This window comes from Lissotriton vulgaris, chromosome 3_1 (assembly GCF_964263255.1).
Source record: "Lissotriton vulgaris chromosome 3_1, aLisVul1.2, whole genome shotgun sequence".
Classification (NCBI taxonomy): Eukaryota; Metazoa; Chordata; class Amphibia; order Caudata; family Salamandridae; genus Lissotriton; species Lissotriton vulgaris.
In genome coordinates, this window is record NC_141689.1 from 2,133,847,106 (window position 1) to 2,133,866,054 (window position 18,949).

The 18,949-nt window shown below is 45.6% G+C and overlaps 1 protein-coding gene across 2 annotated transcripts in view; it reads right to left on the minus strand.

Moving 5' to 3' along the window:
* The window catches only part of SLC30A9 (solute carrier family 30 member 9), a 783,215-nt gene that overhangs the window by 471,784 nt on the left and 292,482 nt on the right, over positions 1 to 18,949 (minus strand). For both annotated transcript variants that reach the window (XM_086962700.1, XM_086962699.1), the window contains exon 8: positions 14,315 to 14,382. In XM_086962700.1, the coding sequence (XP_086818826.1) occupies positions 14,315 to 14,382 (68 nt within the window). The remainder of the gene's footprint in view (positions 1 to 14,314; positions 14,383 to 18,949) is intronic.

Here is an 18,949-nt window from a genome sequence, read left to right on the forward strand (position 1 = left end):
GACGACGGCAATATGAATAGAGTTTAAATGACCCTGAAAATGAATCATAGGCACATCATAACAGAACAAAGTACTAAAATGCACCTCTGAATGAATGGCATTTTTTTTCGCAATGAGAGAAGATACATAACTCGCACCGCTGATAGAAGGATTAACACATGGAATGAGTGAGTTGACCTTTCATGATGGTGGTGTGTGTTCAAAAAAGTATTGCAATTTTTCAGTTGCTATACAGAACTGTGTATCTCAGCACAAGAAGCTGAATGTATATGTTTGTCCTACAATTATCACCCCACTACCCCGCCCCTGTGTATGTTTGTTATTTATGTATTACAGGTACTTACAAGACCCATCTAAGAGAAGGATTAATATATTCATTCTCTCATTCCTTCACACAAACACACAGTCCTGTTCGAAGGAATTCACATGCACAGAGACGCCCTTGGTCTCTACACTCACTTCACTTGGTCCTGAAGAAAGCCCATCCGACCCTACCAGGCGAACAAGGGCCGAAACATGTCGACTTCTTTTTTTAAATAATGATCATCAGTGTGTGAGATACTTAATTCATCTCAGTACACACACCTCTATTTTTTAAAGAAGACTCAAACCCAGACTCATTAAAATACACTTATCTGGTCGTACGAGCCTATTTTAATCACCTTGACATACCCACCCATCACTGATCACTACTGCGGTAACCAGGGGTAACCCTCCGACTGGAGGATACATAACCACTAACCTGATGATTATGCACACACGTGCCTAAGAAGCGGAGAATCAAGATATACCGCTCCCACCCTAGATCTGACACGTGCATGAGGGTTTTTTAATTGGGACATATCAGTACGCTACCTGCATACCCAGGTTAAAGCAGGACAAGTGATCCATCCTCATTTTGATTATTAACTTCTGTTGATATTCAACACTGCTGTAATCCACTGGGCCACAGTCAGTGAGCTAGGAGGCCGATAACCCTCGAACAGCTAGAAAGCTTTCAGCCATTGAAACCAAAATGTTATCCATGGATTGGGAAACGTAGATGCCTCCCCAATGAAGTTACACAGTCTCTCTAAAACTGACTGCAATGACCTCAGAGGCCAGCTTGAGGCCAAATGGAAGAACCAGATAATGTGAAGCTGGTGCATTAACACCAAATAGTGGAGCATACTGTGTTCCCAAACTTTGCACTATGTGGAGAATAAAGATGGGTTGGTGGACAATGTTGAATGCTGCTTAGAAGTCAAAAGAATTAAAGTAACTGTCCCATGCAATAGCTGTCCGGTACAAGGATAGGATGAATCGGTAAAGTGGGACTTGGGAGTGGCAATACAAGAGGGAAGGAAGAGTACGCCTGAAGATTGCAAGGATAGATATTACAGTAGATATTTGTTGTAGCTCAAACTACGTCAGCTTCAATGAGCCATGGAGTGGTTGGGGTCATAGAGGTAATTGAGGTTTGTGGATCTTAATGCTCCTGTAAAGAGCATATCAGCAGATAAAGTGACATGAATCTGCTCCTTGCAGTGTCGCACCCCAAACTTTCTGCCTTCCCCCCTCCTGTTTTCTTAACCCGTTTTTGTTGGTTTTCAGGACTCTGTTCATTTTACCACTGTTAACCACTGCAAAAATTGCTTGTGCTCTCTCTTTCAAACATGGCAACCCAATTGGCATATTTAATTTACTTGTAAGTCCCTAATAGGACATTTGCTCTTAGCGCCTTGATATCCCTCGGGATGAGTGTAGCGCTCTATAAATAAATAAGTAACCCTTTAAAACATGTCTCAGGCCTGTCACTGAAGCCTGTATGCAATTTTAAACTGCCATTTCGACCTGGAAAAAAATAAATTTTGCCAGGCCTAAACTCTCCTTTTTAATGCATATAAGTCAGCTCTAGGGTGGGCCCTAAACAGCCCCTACAGCAGGGTGCATTGTATTCACAAAGTCGGGCATGTACTATTAAGCTTTACATGTACTGGCAGTGAAAAACTCTCAAATTCATTTTTCACTATTACAAGGCCTACCACCCACATGGGATAGCATTGGGTTACCCTATTAAATTTAATAAACGATAAAGTTTGATTGGAAAAAGGAAGAAATGTCATGTTTACACTCATGATTTCCAATGTGAACCCCTCTTTAATTGTAAAGTCGGATTTTAAGTCACAATTCTGAGAATGCCACTTTAAGAAAGTTGTCATATTCTTGTCCTAGCCATTTTGGTGCCTGCAACCTGTTTCCTAGGTCACATGACTAGGTATTGTTGGCCTTTGTGTATTTCTCCCAGACAGTATCACAGAAGAAGGCCTGGGAGTTGGCAGGATGGGCCATCCTGACTTATTGAGGGGGACGGGGCTACCACCTGTAACGCTTGCAGTTCAAAGACACTGCCTCAGCTCACACTCAAAGAACCTCACACTAGCCTATTGTGACTGCAGACAGACAGGGGGCAGAGCATGGAGGCAAGTCACTTCAATCACCTTTGTGGGGGAAAAGCTCCAGAAGCTTCTCCCATTTTAAAGCTAGCACTAAGTAAAAAAGTTGTACCCTCATATCCACGTTTCATTTCGCTTCTGGACATGTGGAAAATTCTGAAGAATGATTGCTTTGGTGCCCTGCTGCTGAAAGGATTGCCTGGCTGCTTCAGGAAGGCAGGCTGGACCAGCTCCTTAAACCCAGAACCACCAAAGTGACTCCAAGACTGGCTGACTGGCCTCCTGATCTGAGCTAAAGCTCTAGAGACCTGTCCTGCATCAGCCCAGACTCAACTAGATCTGCATGCACCATGCTGCTAACCTCTGCTGGAGAGAGTCCTGATCCCAAAGAGATGCTCCCCAGGTGCTGAACTCTTGGCTGGCATTAAGAGTGTGGCTTCACTCTGAACCAACGCAGCATGATGCAGGGCCTCCCATCGCAGACCTGACAGCTCCTCTTTGGAATCAACGCAGCCAGATGCAACAACCTACATCAAGGACTTAAGGTACAATTTTCAGTGGTACTAAGCTGGTGTCTGATTCCAACGTGCGCTTGCTCTGAACATGTCACTTTGTCCCGGTCCGGTGTGTCCAGAAAACCACAGTTGGTGCTTTCTACTTTTAGGTACTATAGTTAGCTTAATAAAACTTTGAAATTGCATACATTCAGTTCTACTACTCAATTTTTCCAAATTGTTGTGGAATTTTCCTTTTGTTGTGGGCTTACTTTTATTGTTTGTATGCAGTATAAATACTTTACACATTCCCTTTAAGCTAAGCCTTTATGCTAAGCCTGACTCCTTTTGTGCCACGCTACCTGAGGATTAAGCACAGGTTAATGAAGTGACAGTTTGCGTTTCACCCTGGCAAGGCTTGTAGCTGTTGCTTGAGAAGAGTTCACACACACCAACAACCCAATTTCTCACATCTCCCTAAAGACCGGGGCAAGAGGGGCATGACCTGACCACCGAACATGGCGGATGCGTAGTTCAGGAGCGACAATCCAAGTCCATCTGCTGAAGCCGGAGGCATCCATTTGGTGGCAGATTGCTCCAACTCCCTGGGGCGGGGCCTGAACTGAGGTTCAGTGTCTGGCCCGATGAGCTCAGACAGGAGTGTGGCCTTGCAGTGCTACATCTCTGCTCAGCTCTGAACCAGCTCTCAGCATCTGCTGCTTCCTGCATGCTGCATTCCACTGCTTGCCGGAGGGGGTGGTGGACCCATGGGGTGAGTGTCCTTCTCTTCATTTACCGCGGGGCTTAGCTAGGATTGGGCCCTACTTTCCAGCTGCAGGCGCAGGACTGTGCAGCCTCTCAGGCCTGGGGTGTGTACTGCCTCTGTGTGTGCGATTGGCCAGCCCCAGGGACCACTGCAGGTGTTGTCGGCATGCCCCTGTGGAGCAGATGTGGTTCCTGCTGTTGAAAGGCACCCCGTGATTGGAGGCCGAGCGGCACCGAGCTCCTTGAAGAACCGGCACATGGTTGGGGCGTGAGGCTGCCCCCTGCCGTAGGATGCTGACAGCTGGCTGCAATGAATGGTCTTTCCCTGGCAGGTCCTGCTCTGGAGTTGGACTCACTATTTGGCTGGGCCTCGCTTTGGGATGTGTTGCAATCCTGTTCCTTTCAATTCTCTGCTTTCTTCAGAGGTTGTCCTCAGACTGGGCTTTGCTGTGCATCAAGACTGCTTGTACTCCTCTTAGATTGCTATCTGCAGGCTATAGGTGAGATGGGTCTGTGGTGCCGAGTGGTAACGAGTTGGACTGGGGGCCTTAAGGGGCCTATGGAAGGGCGGAGGGGGCTGCATAAGCATCGTACAGGACCTCCCACGGGACCCCTGGCCAAGGACTCACATCTCTTGCACTGTGGAGGCAAGAAACCGCCCACCCTGAAGGGTCCTGATCCAGTGTCCCCCTAGGGGATGGTTCCGGTTGTGTTGACGTCGGCCTCTGATAAATCTGCTGTTACTAAATGGCGTTTGAGGCCAAAGTTGACTCGTTTTACAATGATCTTGCAAGCCATTGTGAAAACCAACACAAGATGTCTGAATGGATCACCGCGACTATGCAGACCCTTGGGGAGCTACGGCCGGCTGCCAGGGTAGTTGCCAACCAGACTCAGGTCAACATGTTGGAAAGGCTGCACATTGCTGAAAGTAAACTTCATGATGCAGAAGGCTGCTCATCCCGCAACAACATTCATCTTATTGGTCAACAGGAGCCTGCGTAAGGTGCCAACCGGATACGGTTTTCAAAACGTTGACTAAAGCAGGATGTTGCAAGCACAGAATACTTGCCTGGCTTCTCCATCCTGGGGCACCCCCTTAGGACTATGGTGGTGAGGCTCTTTAAATATTGTGACAGAGACGCTGTGCTGACGGCGGCTCTGGATACAGGTACTGTCTGGTGCAAGAATGCCAAAGTCCTTTTTTTTCTGGACTACATGCTGGCATGCCTTTGATGGTCTAGCATCAGAGGACCACAAAGAAGATCTGTGGCTTCGTCTTCTAGGAGAGCGGTGGCCAGATCTGGCTGCCCGACTCCTAGGAGAACGTGATGTGCGCCTTGTCAGAGTCGGTGACCTCTGCGGAGTGGTACGTCGCTCACATCTCTCAGAGGAGTGAACTGACTTTATTATCGGAGATCTGGATCTGGTAGGAGTAAGCGAAGGTCTTGTTATCCTTCGGATCTTCCAATCCCTTATGTTCCCCACCCATCTCGGGGAGCTGTTAGTTGCAGGGGCAGGAGCCGGAACTGGTGTGGTTTCAGGAGTGACTTGCACTATTTGGAGTTCCGGAGAGGAAGAGACGCTCCTGGAGGTCACAACCTGGACGTCCTTCGGGGTCGAGCGGTCCTTCGACATCGCACTAGGTCTTTTGGCAGGAGGAGACCTGTAACTGGACTAGGATCTCCTCGAAGTCGATCTGCTTGACGTCGAATTTCTCGTCCTCAATCTGCACCGCAACCTAGCTGAACCTCTAGGCCCAGAGGGTGAAATGGGAGGTCTCGACGTCAACCTTCTCGGTGATGGATGCGTCGACGCCATGCGTCTCGACGGCGAATGTTTCGACGGTGACTTCCTTGATGGTGATCACCTGTGCCGACGTGTAGTTGGAGAATGACTGCGTCTTACCAGCAGCGAGTCCCTCGCCACGGACACTCTCGGCAGCAGGCTTCGACGCTGATGTGTCGACGTTGAGCGACGACAGCCTGCCGACGTAGGCGAGCCAGACCTGGACCACCTACGCGGAGATGTCGACTTCGGCCTGTGATGGGACTTCTCACCTGAGGTTGTTCGCTTCAACGGCGAAGGAGGCGTCGACTTCGACGTTGACTCGAGGCACAAAGGTATTTTGGACGTCGATCTGTCCTTCGATGGAGTGTGAGACTGGCGTTTTCTTTTTTCACCTTTTTCTCTGTGCTCCAGCCTTTGAGCGGAGGGCTTCTTTGAGGAATGTTTTTCTCATCCATTTGCCGCTTCCTTTCCTCTCTTCTGCATAGAGTGCAACTTAATCTACTCCCTTTCTCAAAGGGTTCTTTTTGAATACTTGCTGCAGTAGCAGCACTGGTCAGGCTTGAGAGATGAAGGTAGACAAGCAATACAGACTGAGTGCGGATCTGACTTAGCCATCTTTTTTCCACAGGCTGGGTACTTATTAAAAAAGGCCGTCATTTTAATAGTATAAATTACACAATTTTTTAGACCTCTTTCAAAAAGACTCGACGGAGGAGAATTTCCCTTCCCTTATCGAGTGACTTAATAGCCTCCTTATAGAAATATTCTCATTAGGTATGTGATAGAACATCTATTTTCCTCTTTTACATTTCTGGATCATGTGTTGTGTAATTTATACTATTATTGTCGCATTTGTACTTGATCAGTGCAATGACTGTTAGTAGACTAGATGCTTGATGTATAAAATTGCTGATGAAGTTTTTTAATATATAGATATTTGAGTTGTTGTTAATAAAATGTTTTTCTGTTATTTAGAAAACTCGGTCCTGAAGATGATGAAAGGATTACATCTCACCGAAAGGCTGCGTTAACAGTTTTGTTAGTTTTCTTGTCAAGTACACTAATATGATTGTACTTTGAATATGAGATGTTTTTAAGCCTATATGTACTTGTTTTGCTACGTACACCAACATTTTTGTACTTTTAATATATGTTTTTAAACCGATATGTAATTACTTTGTCTAAATTGAATACATTTGTCCATTACCATATCAACTTTATATTGTTTTCATGTTGACGCTTGTTTTGTTCTATCTAATTGATAATCACTGTATTTTGTAGTCATTGCAACTGTTTCGGCTTTTGTATTGCATAGCCTGTTGTCCAACACATGATACACATATTGAAGCTTTTCTGCTTAGGGACTTTTCTTGGTTTGTGCTTTATTACCCCGTCCCTATTCAAATATTAGGGTACCACCCTCTTTTTTTAATTATTAATACAAGGACTGCCTCCTTGCTGTTGGTTTGAGTGGAACGCATTCAAAGTGGTTACCACTTTCCAGGGAAGTTGCTCACACTCAACATTCTATTAATGCTGCTTTCCATGATTACTACAAATTGCTCTATGCACTCCCACCTCTGGTTCCCCCTGCAACCCTGCAGGCCTTCTTCTCGAAGATCCCCTTTGTCCATCTTTCACCCGAGCCCCAGATGGCATTTGATGAGTCATCTGCAGGCCAGGAGATTGGGTCTTGCTTGAAAGACTTGCCCCGTGGCAAGGTGCTGTGCTCCGATGGCTTGCTGCTGAATTTGATATTTACTTTGCCCAGACACTGGTGCCCATGTTGCAATCATTGTTTCAGGCCTGGTATGATGCTGGCTCTCTTCTTCCATCTCTCAACATCCCCCTCATTATCATCTTGGTGAAACCTCATGAGGACTCAACAGAACTTGGCTCCCTTTGTCCACTTTCCATCCTCAACATTGATAATAAGATACTTCCGAAGACCCTTGTCTTGGTTGCTTCCGCTATTACCTGTTCTCGTACAAGAGGACCAGGTTGGCTTTGTTTCGAGTTGCAACACCTCGCATAATCTTTGTAATTTGTGGCATGTTAAGGGGGGAGTCGGGCTCTTACTTCACTAATGCAGCGTGTATTGCTCTAGACTCGAAAGCTTTTGACTTTCTTCATTGGGACTATTTACACATGTTGCAAAGATGTGGGTAAGTGGTGTAAGTAGATACGCATCCTATACACGGTTCCGACTGCCAGAGTTAAAACGGGACAATGTAGCTCCACAGCATGGCTAGTCTTCAGAGGCACCAAGCAGGGCTTCCCATTGTCTCCTTTGTTATTTGCCCTGGCTATAGAACTTTTGGAGGCTTGTATGCATCGGCGAAGAGCAGGGTGGGGTGGCCGGACACACAAAATCTTGTTGTACGCCAATAAAAACATTTTTTTTTAAAGCCCAGGGAAACAAGTTTAAATAATGTGCAGACAATTTAGCAGGAATAATGACAAATGAGAACCTCTTGGAAGCTTAAAAACTTCCAAAAGTTGCCAATCTTGTCCAGAAGGGAGAATGAATAATGTGGCATGCCAAATAGGAGACTTAAAATGAACGATACTCATCAGTACTCAGAGAATCGATCAGCGATTTGACAGATTAAAAGGAAGGTGCGAGTGAATCTTCTAGATGTCATGCTATGCCGTTACATTTTATGTGCACTAGGTTCCTTGGTGCAAATGAACAAGTTACTTACCTTCGGTAACGCTTTTTCTGGTGGATACAGTATTTGCCTGTGGATTCCTCACCTTGTGAATTTCCCCCTTCGCCAGCAGCATTCGGAAATTTTTTATAGCTCTCCACGCCGACGAGGACGACGTCACAGAACCATGGCTCCGCTCCCAACTCCGCTGACGTCACTGGAGCCATAAGAGAACCTCGTCGGAGTGATGAGGTCAATTCCGCCCTTTTGTTCCGATCCTTCGAGGCACACGGAGGGGCCGACACAAATATACACAGTACACAGTTTTCAAACCAACACACAAAGTGTGAAAACAATGCAGTAATGCAAAAAGAATCAAACATTTCCATTCAAAACAACAGTCATAAAATAACATCATTGTCGGTGGACACAGGGGAGGCGGGTGGGTCAGTGAGGAATCCACAGGCAGATAACTGTATCCACCAGAGAAAGCGTTACCGCAGGTAAGTAACTTGTTCTTCTGATGGATACATCTGCCAGTGGATTCCTCACCTTGTGAATAGAGTCCCACAGCAGTCCCCACTCCCGGAGGAGGATGTAAACCTTTTTATACCAAAAAGTCCTGAAGGAAGGAATGAGCAAAGTGCCCGTCCCTCCTCACTTCGGAATCTAAGCAGTAATGCTTTGCGAAAGTGTGGAGGGAGGCCCATGTTGCCGCTCTACAAATGTCCTCAACAGGAACACCTCTAGATAAAGCAGATGTAGCAGACTTTATCCTGGTAGAATGAGCTCTTAAACCCTCTGGAGGTTCCTTACCGGCCAAAGAGTAACAAATCTTGATGCACAAGACAATCCATCTGGAGAGTGTGCGCTCGTGAACCGCTCTGCCTTTCCTGCAGCCAGCAAAACACACGAAGAGCTGGTCATCCACACGATAGTCTTTAGTCCTATCAAGATAAAAACACACCGCCCTCTTAGGGTACAAACGGTGAAGCCGCTCCTCCTCCTTGGAAGGGTGATGATAGAAGGGAGGAAGGGTAATGGACTGCCCCAGATGAAAGGGAGTTACAACCTCAGGCAGAAAAGCAGCCCTGGTCCTGAGAACCATTCTATGAGCATGAATAGTCAAGAATGGGGGTTTGAACTCAAAGCTAAAAGCTCACTTACTCTCCTTGCCGAGGTAATGGCAACAAGAAATTCAGTTTTTTACGACAATAGTCTGAAGGGACACTTGTGTAAGGGTTCGAAGGGAGAACCCATTAAGTAGGTTAAGACGAGATTTAAGTTCCATTGAGGCAAAATAAATGGAGTAGGCGGATATTTGTTGGTAAGGCCCTTAATGAATTGTAACACAATGGGCGATTTAAACAAAGATGGATGGCCCGGCAAGCAAAGGAACGCTGACAAAGCCGATAAATAGCCCTTCACAGTAGCCACAGCAAAGCCCTGCTTGGCTAGAGAAAGAGCAAATTGAAGGATGTTGAGCGAGCCCTCAAAGGGTCAATAGACTTCTCCCCACACCAATGAACAAATTTGAACCACATATAGGAATATATAGACTTGGTGGAGAGACGTCTGGTGGACAAAATAACGTCCACCACGCCAGAAGGAAGAGAAAAATAATTCAGGTTGCCCAGTTCAAGCTCCAGCATGACGGTGTAAGCTCTTCAGGTGGGGGTGTAGAACCTGCCCTGCGACTGCGAGAGGAGATCTGACCAGAGAGGGACACAGAGCGGAGGGCACAAGGAGAGGTGGAGAAGATCTGTATACCACACCCTTCTTGGCCAATCCGGGGCGATCAATATGACTTGGGCCCGGTCTTGGCGAATCTTCCTCAGCACCAGAGGAATCAAGGGTATGGGAGAAAACGCGTAAAGGAGATGTGAGTCCCAGCTCAACTGAAACGCATCCCCCAACGCTCGCTGTAACGGATACTGGAGACTGCAGAATGACGGGCAGTGAGCATTCTCATGAGTGGCAAACAGGTCCATACGAGGAGATCCCCACGTCCGGAAAACGTGACAAACCACCTCCGGATGAAGCCCCCACTTGTGGTCTGTAGAGAACTGCCAACTGAGACTGTCTGCACGCACGTTCAGAACTCCGGCCAGATGATTTGCCATCAGACAAATCTGATGGTCCCGAACCCAGGACCAGAGACGCATAGCCTCTCTGCAGAGACAATGCGACCCCACTCCTCCCTGCTTGTTGACATACCACATTGCGGTAGTGTTGGCCGTCAGGACTTGAACTGACTGACCGCGAAGGGAAGGGAGGAAGGCCTTGAGCAGTAAACGTATCGCCCGCAACTCTAGAAGGTTGAGGAGAAGCAACCTTTCCTCTGGAGACCAAAGACCCCTGATCTCCAGATCCCCCAGATGATCACCCCACCCTAGAGTAGAGGCATCCGTAATCACTGTGGCCACCGATGGAGGTAGATGGAAGGGCTTTCCTTGAGATAGATTGCCCTCCACGCTCCACCAAGACAAATCCGCTGCAGCTTCTCTGGAGATCCTCACAGACTGCCTGAGATCTCCGTTGTGTTGATACCACTGCCTGCGGAGGCACCACTGGAGCGCCCTCATGTGCCAGCGTGCATGGTCGACCAACAGAATGCAGGAAGCAAACAGACCGAGCAGGCGAAAGGATCTTCAGGACTGGAACAACCGCTCCACTGTGAAACAATGGAATCATTTCATGAATGTCGAGAATCCTATGTGGTGGAGGGAATGCTCGACACACAGTAGTGTCCAGTACAGCATCTATAAACAGGTTGCGCTGAGAGGGTACCAGGTGAGACTTGGGCACGTTTATCGAGAAACCCAACTTGTACAACACCTGCAGATGGAGAAGCACCTCCTCCGGCGACTCTGCTTTGATCAGCCAGTCGTCCAGATAGGGGAAAACCGAAATCCTCGATCTCCTGAGATGGGCTGCCACCACCACCATCACCTTGGTGAAGACTCAAGGTGCAGTAGTAAGTCCAAACGAGAGGACCGCAAACTGATAATGTTGCGACCCTACTGTGAAACAGAGATACTTCCTGTGCGACTTCAGGATCGGGATATGAAAATACACGTCCTGTAAGTCGATCGACACCATCCAATCTTCCTGTTGCAATGCTTGAAGAACCCGCGCAATGGTGAGCATCTTGAACTTCTCCTGCTTCAGAAAAAGGTTCAAGTTCCTGAGATCCAGGATTGGACGTAACCTGCGCCATCCTTCTTGGGTATCAGGAAATACTGGGAGTAGCATCCCTGACCCCTTTCCCGCTCTAGAATCATCTCTATCACACATTTTTTCAATAATGTTAGGACTTCCTCCTGCAGTTGAAGAAGGTGTTCCTCCGAGCAAGCCCCTTGGCAAAGAGGGTAATTTGGAGGGAATTCCCGAAAGGGAAGAGCATACCCATTCTCGACAAGATTGAGAATCCAAAGGTCTGTAGTGACCGATTCTCAATCTTGAAGAAAATGATTAAGCCGACCCCCCCCACAGGACCAGCATGATCCAGAATGGTGGATCTAGGGCTGCTTTGCTGTGGTAAGAGGAGGGAGTGTAGAGGAAGAGGAGGAGGAAGGCTGACGGCCTCGTGGGCGACCTCTGTTCTTGCCCCTGTAGGATTTGTATAAGGTGTTTTGCTGCTGCTGTTGCTGAGGTTGTCTATAGGTCCGAAAGGACGACCTCCCAAATACTCTGTACCTCCTGAACGATGAGTCTCTAGATTGAGCCTGAAGACCCAGAGATTTGGCTGTTGCTTTACTGACTTTCAATCTCTCTAGAGCTGCACCCGCTTTTTTGCCAAAAAGCCCAGAACCATCAAAAGGGAGGTCCAAAAGCATAGCCTGAACATCTGAGGAGAACTCTGATTATTTAAGCCATGCACTCCTTCTAAAAGCCACAGATGATCCCATGATTCTGGCGACAGAGTCAGCAGTCTCTAAACCATTTTGTATGACCTGACGTGCAGCCGATTGATTATCTTGCAAGACCTCATTATTATTTTGTCCGTCTTCTTCGGACAACTTAGGTGCAAGCTGTTTCGCCGAATCCATTAAAGCATGGATCTAGAGACCCAAAAGACAGGTAGCATTAGTGGACTTTAGGGCCATGCTTGCTGAAGAAAACACTTTTTTAGCAGACTGGTCGAGTTTCTTCGATTCCCTGTCAGCCGGAACTTGTGGAAGGCAGCTTGGACCACTAGACTCTCAAGAGAAGGATGGGATGTTAAAAAGTCTGGATCCCCTGGAGGCGCTCTGTATCTCCTGGCAATAGATTTAGAAACTGCCGGAGCCGAAAAGGGCTTACGCCAGACCTCCATTACAGGCTCATTGATTGCCTCATTGAATAGCAGTAGAGGCTCTATAACAGAAGAAGGCGAATGAAGAACTTCTGTCAAAATGTTTGATTTAAATTCAGTAGTGGGAAGCTAAAGATCTAAAAGTTCAGCTGCCTTTTTTATCACTGTTTGGTAGAAGACCACATCCTTTGAAGGAGTAACAGATGTAGGCGAAAGTTCCCACTCTGGAGACACATCAAGGCCACTTGCTTCTCTTAACTCTCCAAAATATTCATCTGAATCTTGAACCTCACCTTCCTCTATTTCTTCCAAACGAAACCTTTGGTCCTCTATAACCCTCTGAGCTTCTCTCCTGGACCTCATTCTAGGTACCGGCGTCGGTGGAGCCAAGACCGATTCCGATGGATATGGAGCTGGCGTCGTACACGGATCAGGCAGCACAGTCTGCGCCGATCGATGTCGAGCTGACGGTGCCGGAGATGATGGAAACGGCATGTCCTGATGACTACTTCGAGCCCGACCTCGACCTGGAACGAGACCTCGACCTTCTTCTACCTCTTTTCTCCTTTCTCATCTTCGACATGAAGTGTTTTACTTCTCTTTCCTTCAATGCATTCGTATGTCCTCCGCACTCCCTGCAGGGCTTGAACCCGGACTTCCTCGACAACATCCTTGAAAGGAAACAAGAAGAAGCACAGGAATACAGCCAGAAGCACAAAATAGAAAGTGAAAGTACGGAGAGTCCTAGAAAAACCGTTAGCGTCGACGGCGCAGAAAAGAGGGAACTGACGTCATGACGCCGACGAGGTTCTCTTATGGCTCCAGTGACGTCAGCGGAGTCGCGAGCGGAGCCATGGTTCTGTGACGTCGTCCTCATCAGCGTGGAGAGCTACAAAAAAGTTCCGATTGCTGCTGGCTCAGGGGGATATTTTCAAGATGACTAATCCACTGGCAGATGTATCCATCAGAAAGCAGAAGTAGTTTGGATCTGGCAGCGTGGAGGCGATTAACGATGCCAACCTTGTGATTGAGTAGGGAAATGCATGAAGGAGAACAAAGAAGTGGGGTTCATGGGTGGTAGATATAAGAAGTTAAAACAATCTTTCAGTTAGAAAGAAAACTAGTTCCCTGTATGGAAGTATACAGTATTTGTAAAGCACAAACCAAGCTGAAAAGCAGGAAAGAGACCAAATAAAACCCACTTACATTTCCTCCCAGAGCTACAGTGGTTTACTATATATCTTTGCATTACAGTGATGGATTGCAAAGACAATTGTGAATGCTCACCTATTTTTTAATAAAACTATTAAAATATACAAATGGGCAGCAGTAAAAAGAGCAACAAAATGGTTCGATGAACTGGAATCAACAACTACTGCAGTATTAGTTTTATAAATACAATCATTTCGGAAGCATACTACGTATCTGTTAAACATGAATACAGTGTATGACCTGTAGACAGTTGTCCTTGTAATACATTATTGCAATCAACATAAGCTTTGTGAATATCTGTAATTTAAAATAAGTATCAAACATTCAACATTAAACCTGTTTAGATTACTAATTAGTAGAGAGCTGCATCATCACAGTAATCGGGAGCAGGTATACGTAGCAAACTCAGGTTAAAACACAATTGGTTCTATTTAGAGTTTGAATTTCTCGAGCCCATCATTGTTGAAGTGTATTATATAGGAGAGAAGGACGAGCTCTTTGATCCTCGCTCTCTATTTGTTTAAATCTATTTAATGATCAACATAACTCACTGTAGCACTCACATACTGTCCCAAAAAGTTTTTCACTTACTCGGCTACTTACCTCCTACCATTTCACATTACCAGCTAAAAATGGAATGTTACAAATGCACATCTGTTTCATACTTACATGCATATAGCAACCATCACAACCTTGCCTGGGCCCTTCATAAATGTTGAAGCTGTGCTTGAACGTGGCTGAATGAAAAAAGAAGAGCCTTTTACAAAAAGGAAAGTTAAGCACAAGTATATACGACAAAGGAAATACGTCCATTTTCTATGAACTAACCTTCACCGCTAGTATCAAGCAGCCTTTGTGCCTTGTATTCATGCAATGACCCATTACATTTTCTTTGCTCCATGTCTATGTAAACCTCTCTCGCAGCAAAGTGAGAGAGATGGTTCTCTCAGAGTTTGGGTGCTTTCACGGTCACAGCTCTTGGATGAAGTTTGTCACGTTGTACTGCATTTTTCACCTTTTAACAGCTGAAAGGTGTAAGTTATGGGCATTTCAGAGGCGATAAAAGCTGTATTAGGTGTTGCTGATGATCAGGATGATCACACTATAACAACTTTAATAGCATAGCTTTGGAACGGTTTAATTCTACCACCTCGTCAGTTTTTACCCCACTTCTGGGTTTTCATAAATAATATTGCCTTCAAAACTGCTTTGTAATAGAAAAGAACATTTGATATACAACTTTGTCATGTGAAATGACGAAACAAAAAGATAGGTGAAGAGTGATTTATTTGTTCAGAAGCTGGATATGGGGCCTCAATCAAAATTCTGATTTAGACTGATCTCTGAAATGGGTACAATTCAACCAATATTAAACTTGATTTGCCTGGGTTACCAAATGTATTATTTAATATTATTAGCAATCAGTGACTCTGCTGAGGACCCATAGTTGTTTAAACAAGCATTTGCAATGCAATAGGTCTCGCATTACTGAAAGTTTGAGCTATCGGCATTATTAATAATAATGCAGCGCCAACAGCTCACACTTTTAGTAATGCGAGGCCTGTTGTATTACAAATGGTTGTTTTTCTATTTCTTTACTTTTGAACCAATCACGGCACCTGCACTAAAAAGCTAGAGCACGGGTGCCACAATTGTAACAAAAGTTAAGAAAAAGAAAACAAGCATTGGCATAGCCAATAGGTCTTGCCTTTGGGACCTTATGTGTTTAGCCAGAACTTTTGGCTATGTTGTAGAGCATTGTGGCTGCTGTGCATTATGTTGAAAACTTATAATAAAAAGTGTTAAGCATTTTTGTTACCTTTATACAAACAAAGACAACATTATATACAACTGAAAAACCTGATTAAAAAAAGATTTTAACATAAAAATTGTCTTCTACTTTTTTTGTGCTTGCTCTGCTGGCAACTACTTCCTGCTTGTTCTCATGCTTGTTTGTTATCATTTTTTTGTTGTTGTGGGGGAGCGGGACATAAATAACGGCGGAGTGGATGTTTGAAAACAGTAATTTAAATAGAACACAAGCAGTGGTGGAGTAGGGGAGAATCAACAGATGCCAGATTCCAAGGGCAGACTGACGTGATGCTTAGGTGGTGCGCTGATGCAAAATGGTGGTGGTGAATGATGTTTGGTGCTCAGGTGGTGACACTATATGGTGTGGATTGGAGGTACGTTGTGGATTGTGGAGTTTTGGAGTTGAAATATGTTATTTGGTGTGTACTTTTGAGGTGTGTATTGGAAATGTGTGGAGTTGAATTGTGTGGCCTGGAACTGAGGCATTAACAGGAAGTACAGCAATACAGAAAGGGTTAATATGAGGGAACAGTTAAACAGGGATGACTACATAGTAACACATTCTCAGCCAGTGCAGCATGCGACCCCCAAACAGGCAGCAGTAGTCCGAAACTCTGCCACTGGCATGTAACATTTATGAACACAGGCACAATATGACTCACAGAAATAGAAACAAACAACCTATCTGGTTTAAGAATGTCATTTCCACAAACAGAATATATACATTATATACACATGTAAGCTGAAAGGGAATTCTGTAACTTGGCCTAGCCCAAACACAGTAGGAAAAGTAAATCTCTTGTAAATTTGTGCAACACAGAAGGGCGATCGTGCCTTAACTTTGCACCGGCCAGGCGCTTATCAGCAAACACAACCCATCAGTCAACCGGAAAATGAAATGGTATTTTATTTTATTGGGCATGACTCGTCCCATCAATGAGAAAGCATAGCAGCTGACACCCTGCAAACTGAAGCAGACACAGGAAATAACTACACCCCAAGAATTAGTGCGAAACACCCTAAACTATGGCCAACTGCTTGTTCGCGCATAACATGGCAGAACCATAACAAGAGGCAATAAATACACCCAAAACTCTGACACTCGACATGCTCCACAGTAAAGTACTGTTCATTAAACCACAATAGTCTAGGACCACACCCATGAATAGTCTGATAAAGCATGCACAGTACCTTTTACCTGGCTGCAGAAGTTAAGAAGTGGCCTGCAAAATACCCCTTGTCTCAAGCATCTATCTCCAGGTAACCACCAAGACAGAGAGCTTCTTGCACACAGCTAGAGGAAGCTCTGTGCAGCAGCAAGAACACAACAAATGCCAGTAGTACATACCAGCAGGTGATAAATGTCATTTCAAACAGACAGCCAGCTCCCAGCACTTTGTGTTGTTGCTCCTCCGGGCATCAAGAGGTCCCTTCTTGCACATGGCAAGCCCCACTTTAGAACAGGAACCCTGGGTAAATGAAAGTGATTGTTTGTTGTGGCTCTCTGTTGGCAGAGACACTGGTAGGGAGGGCTTTCAGGCATTAACCAAACCAGAAAGAGCCAGATCCATTCTACAGGGTGATGGCCCAAGACACATTCAGTTGGTTGAGACCAGGGTGGAACCAGAATCACGGTTTAGCACATCTTTCTTCTAAGCTTTCTCAGCTCCCTCTAGAACCCAGCAAGAGAAGCCCATGGCCTCTGGCTGATAACAAGGAGAGAGTCAACCACTGAGTCAGGGTAGGTCTTGGCTCACCATGCAAGCATTAGAAGACTAACATGACAATAGCTTTTATAACAGTGAAACAAGAGCATAAAAAGAAGTTCATGGAGTACCTTTATTTAGTCTTTCTTTTGTGCACTGAGTAATTTCCTGTGAAGAATGCTGCAGTTTCCTTCCCTCTGACCCTTGGCAGACAGCGATTCGCCCAGCGTCTCATCTACAGATGAATTCTACTTTACGCATGACTCTCCCTTGGGTTTTGTTTAGAGGGGACTCCATAGGCTCATGCTGGCCAATGATGAAGGGTTCAGACCTACAGCTTTGTCTTGCTTCACATTGGCCCAGAGTGCCCCGAAATCACTCTTCCCATCCTGGGTTCTATGGATCCTTTGGCGCTGAACTCCCCTCTTCCTTCGACTGTCTGGCATAGGACGCAATGGATTCCCCTGGTTAACTTCCTACTGGAGGATGTTCTACCTGGATCTCGGCCATGAAAACCTGTGGAAGTTACTTCATTCCATTCTGCTCTCGAACGTTTGTATTGATGCTCTCTCACTTAATCAAGGCCACCGCTAGCCCTTATGCCACACTACGCGTGCGTACACTATCTGGGTAAGTTGTGGCAGGCAGATGGAATGCTGGGATATTGCCAGCCTGTGAGAGTGAACTGCAGTATTGCCCGGAATCCCAGACAAGGCTCCTGGAAAATATCAGCTTTCTATAGCCTTGGTACCCAAGCAAAAGAGTGGATACATATTTCTTCTCTGCCATAGAGAGGAAACTGGGGTCACTGACAGAGAAATGATGCTGCAAGTTATGAACACTTGTAATTTAGGCAGATAATAACCCTTCTTGGACATCATTTCCTTTGTTGGGAAGTTGTTGGATGCGTCAGAGTTCAAGGGACGTCCTCTATAAGTGATGGTATTCCTTTGAAACTCTCAACTAATGGCCTTTGAAGCAAAATCCCTCTACATGGTCTTAAATATAAGATCAAATGCCACTGCCATTCCACTCCTTATCAGTTTAAGAAATTATACCCCTAAAACAGAGCCCCGAAGGCCGAGCCACCCTTTGACCCCAGAAAATCACCAGCTCGACTGGAGTGCTGACGAAAGCTTTAATATGGGGAAAAGGGCCCTTTTCCTGGCACATGTGAGATAAAGAGGTGTGCGGAAAATCCCAAGGAAAGCAAGTCTACCCATCCTAAGACTTGCCACTTCGTCAAACGAATGTAAATGCCAACCTAGCATGTTGCAACCGCTCCATGCCTGCATAACATGATCCTTTAATGAATTAAATTGGACCCCCACCCCCTCCCCCCCAAAAAATACAAGGCCTAATTTGACACAATGATGTGCAGGTAAAGTGGGGCATTACAACAATAGTTACTGGTGTCTAAAAATCTCCTGTTTCCCCATTTCCAACTAGTCCACCAGACAATAACTGGGATGGCAGCGATTATGTGGAAAGGCCAAGTGGCTGCACTTCCCAAGGAAATTGTGTGTTTTGGGCTCTGCTCAGCTTTAGCTTACAGGGTTTCCATCTTATTAGGTGAAGTGGAAAGCTGAGATTAAATGTCAAGTATCCTGGTTCATGTCTAAAACATACCTACTGGACCAGGTTCGGTGCACTTTATAAGTGCAGTGTCTGACAGAGTTATCTTTTATGCTGAGTACGTCCAAAACAACAGAAGTGGAAACACACTCAACCATCTTTACCTCAGGCCACCTGGACAAATAATCAATAAGCAACAAGGCAAATTTTG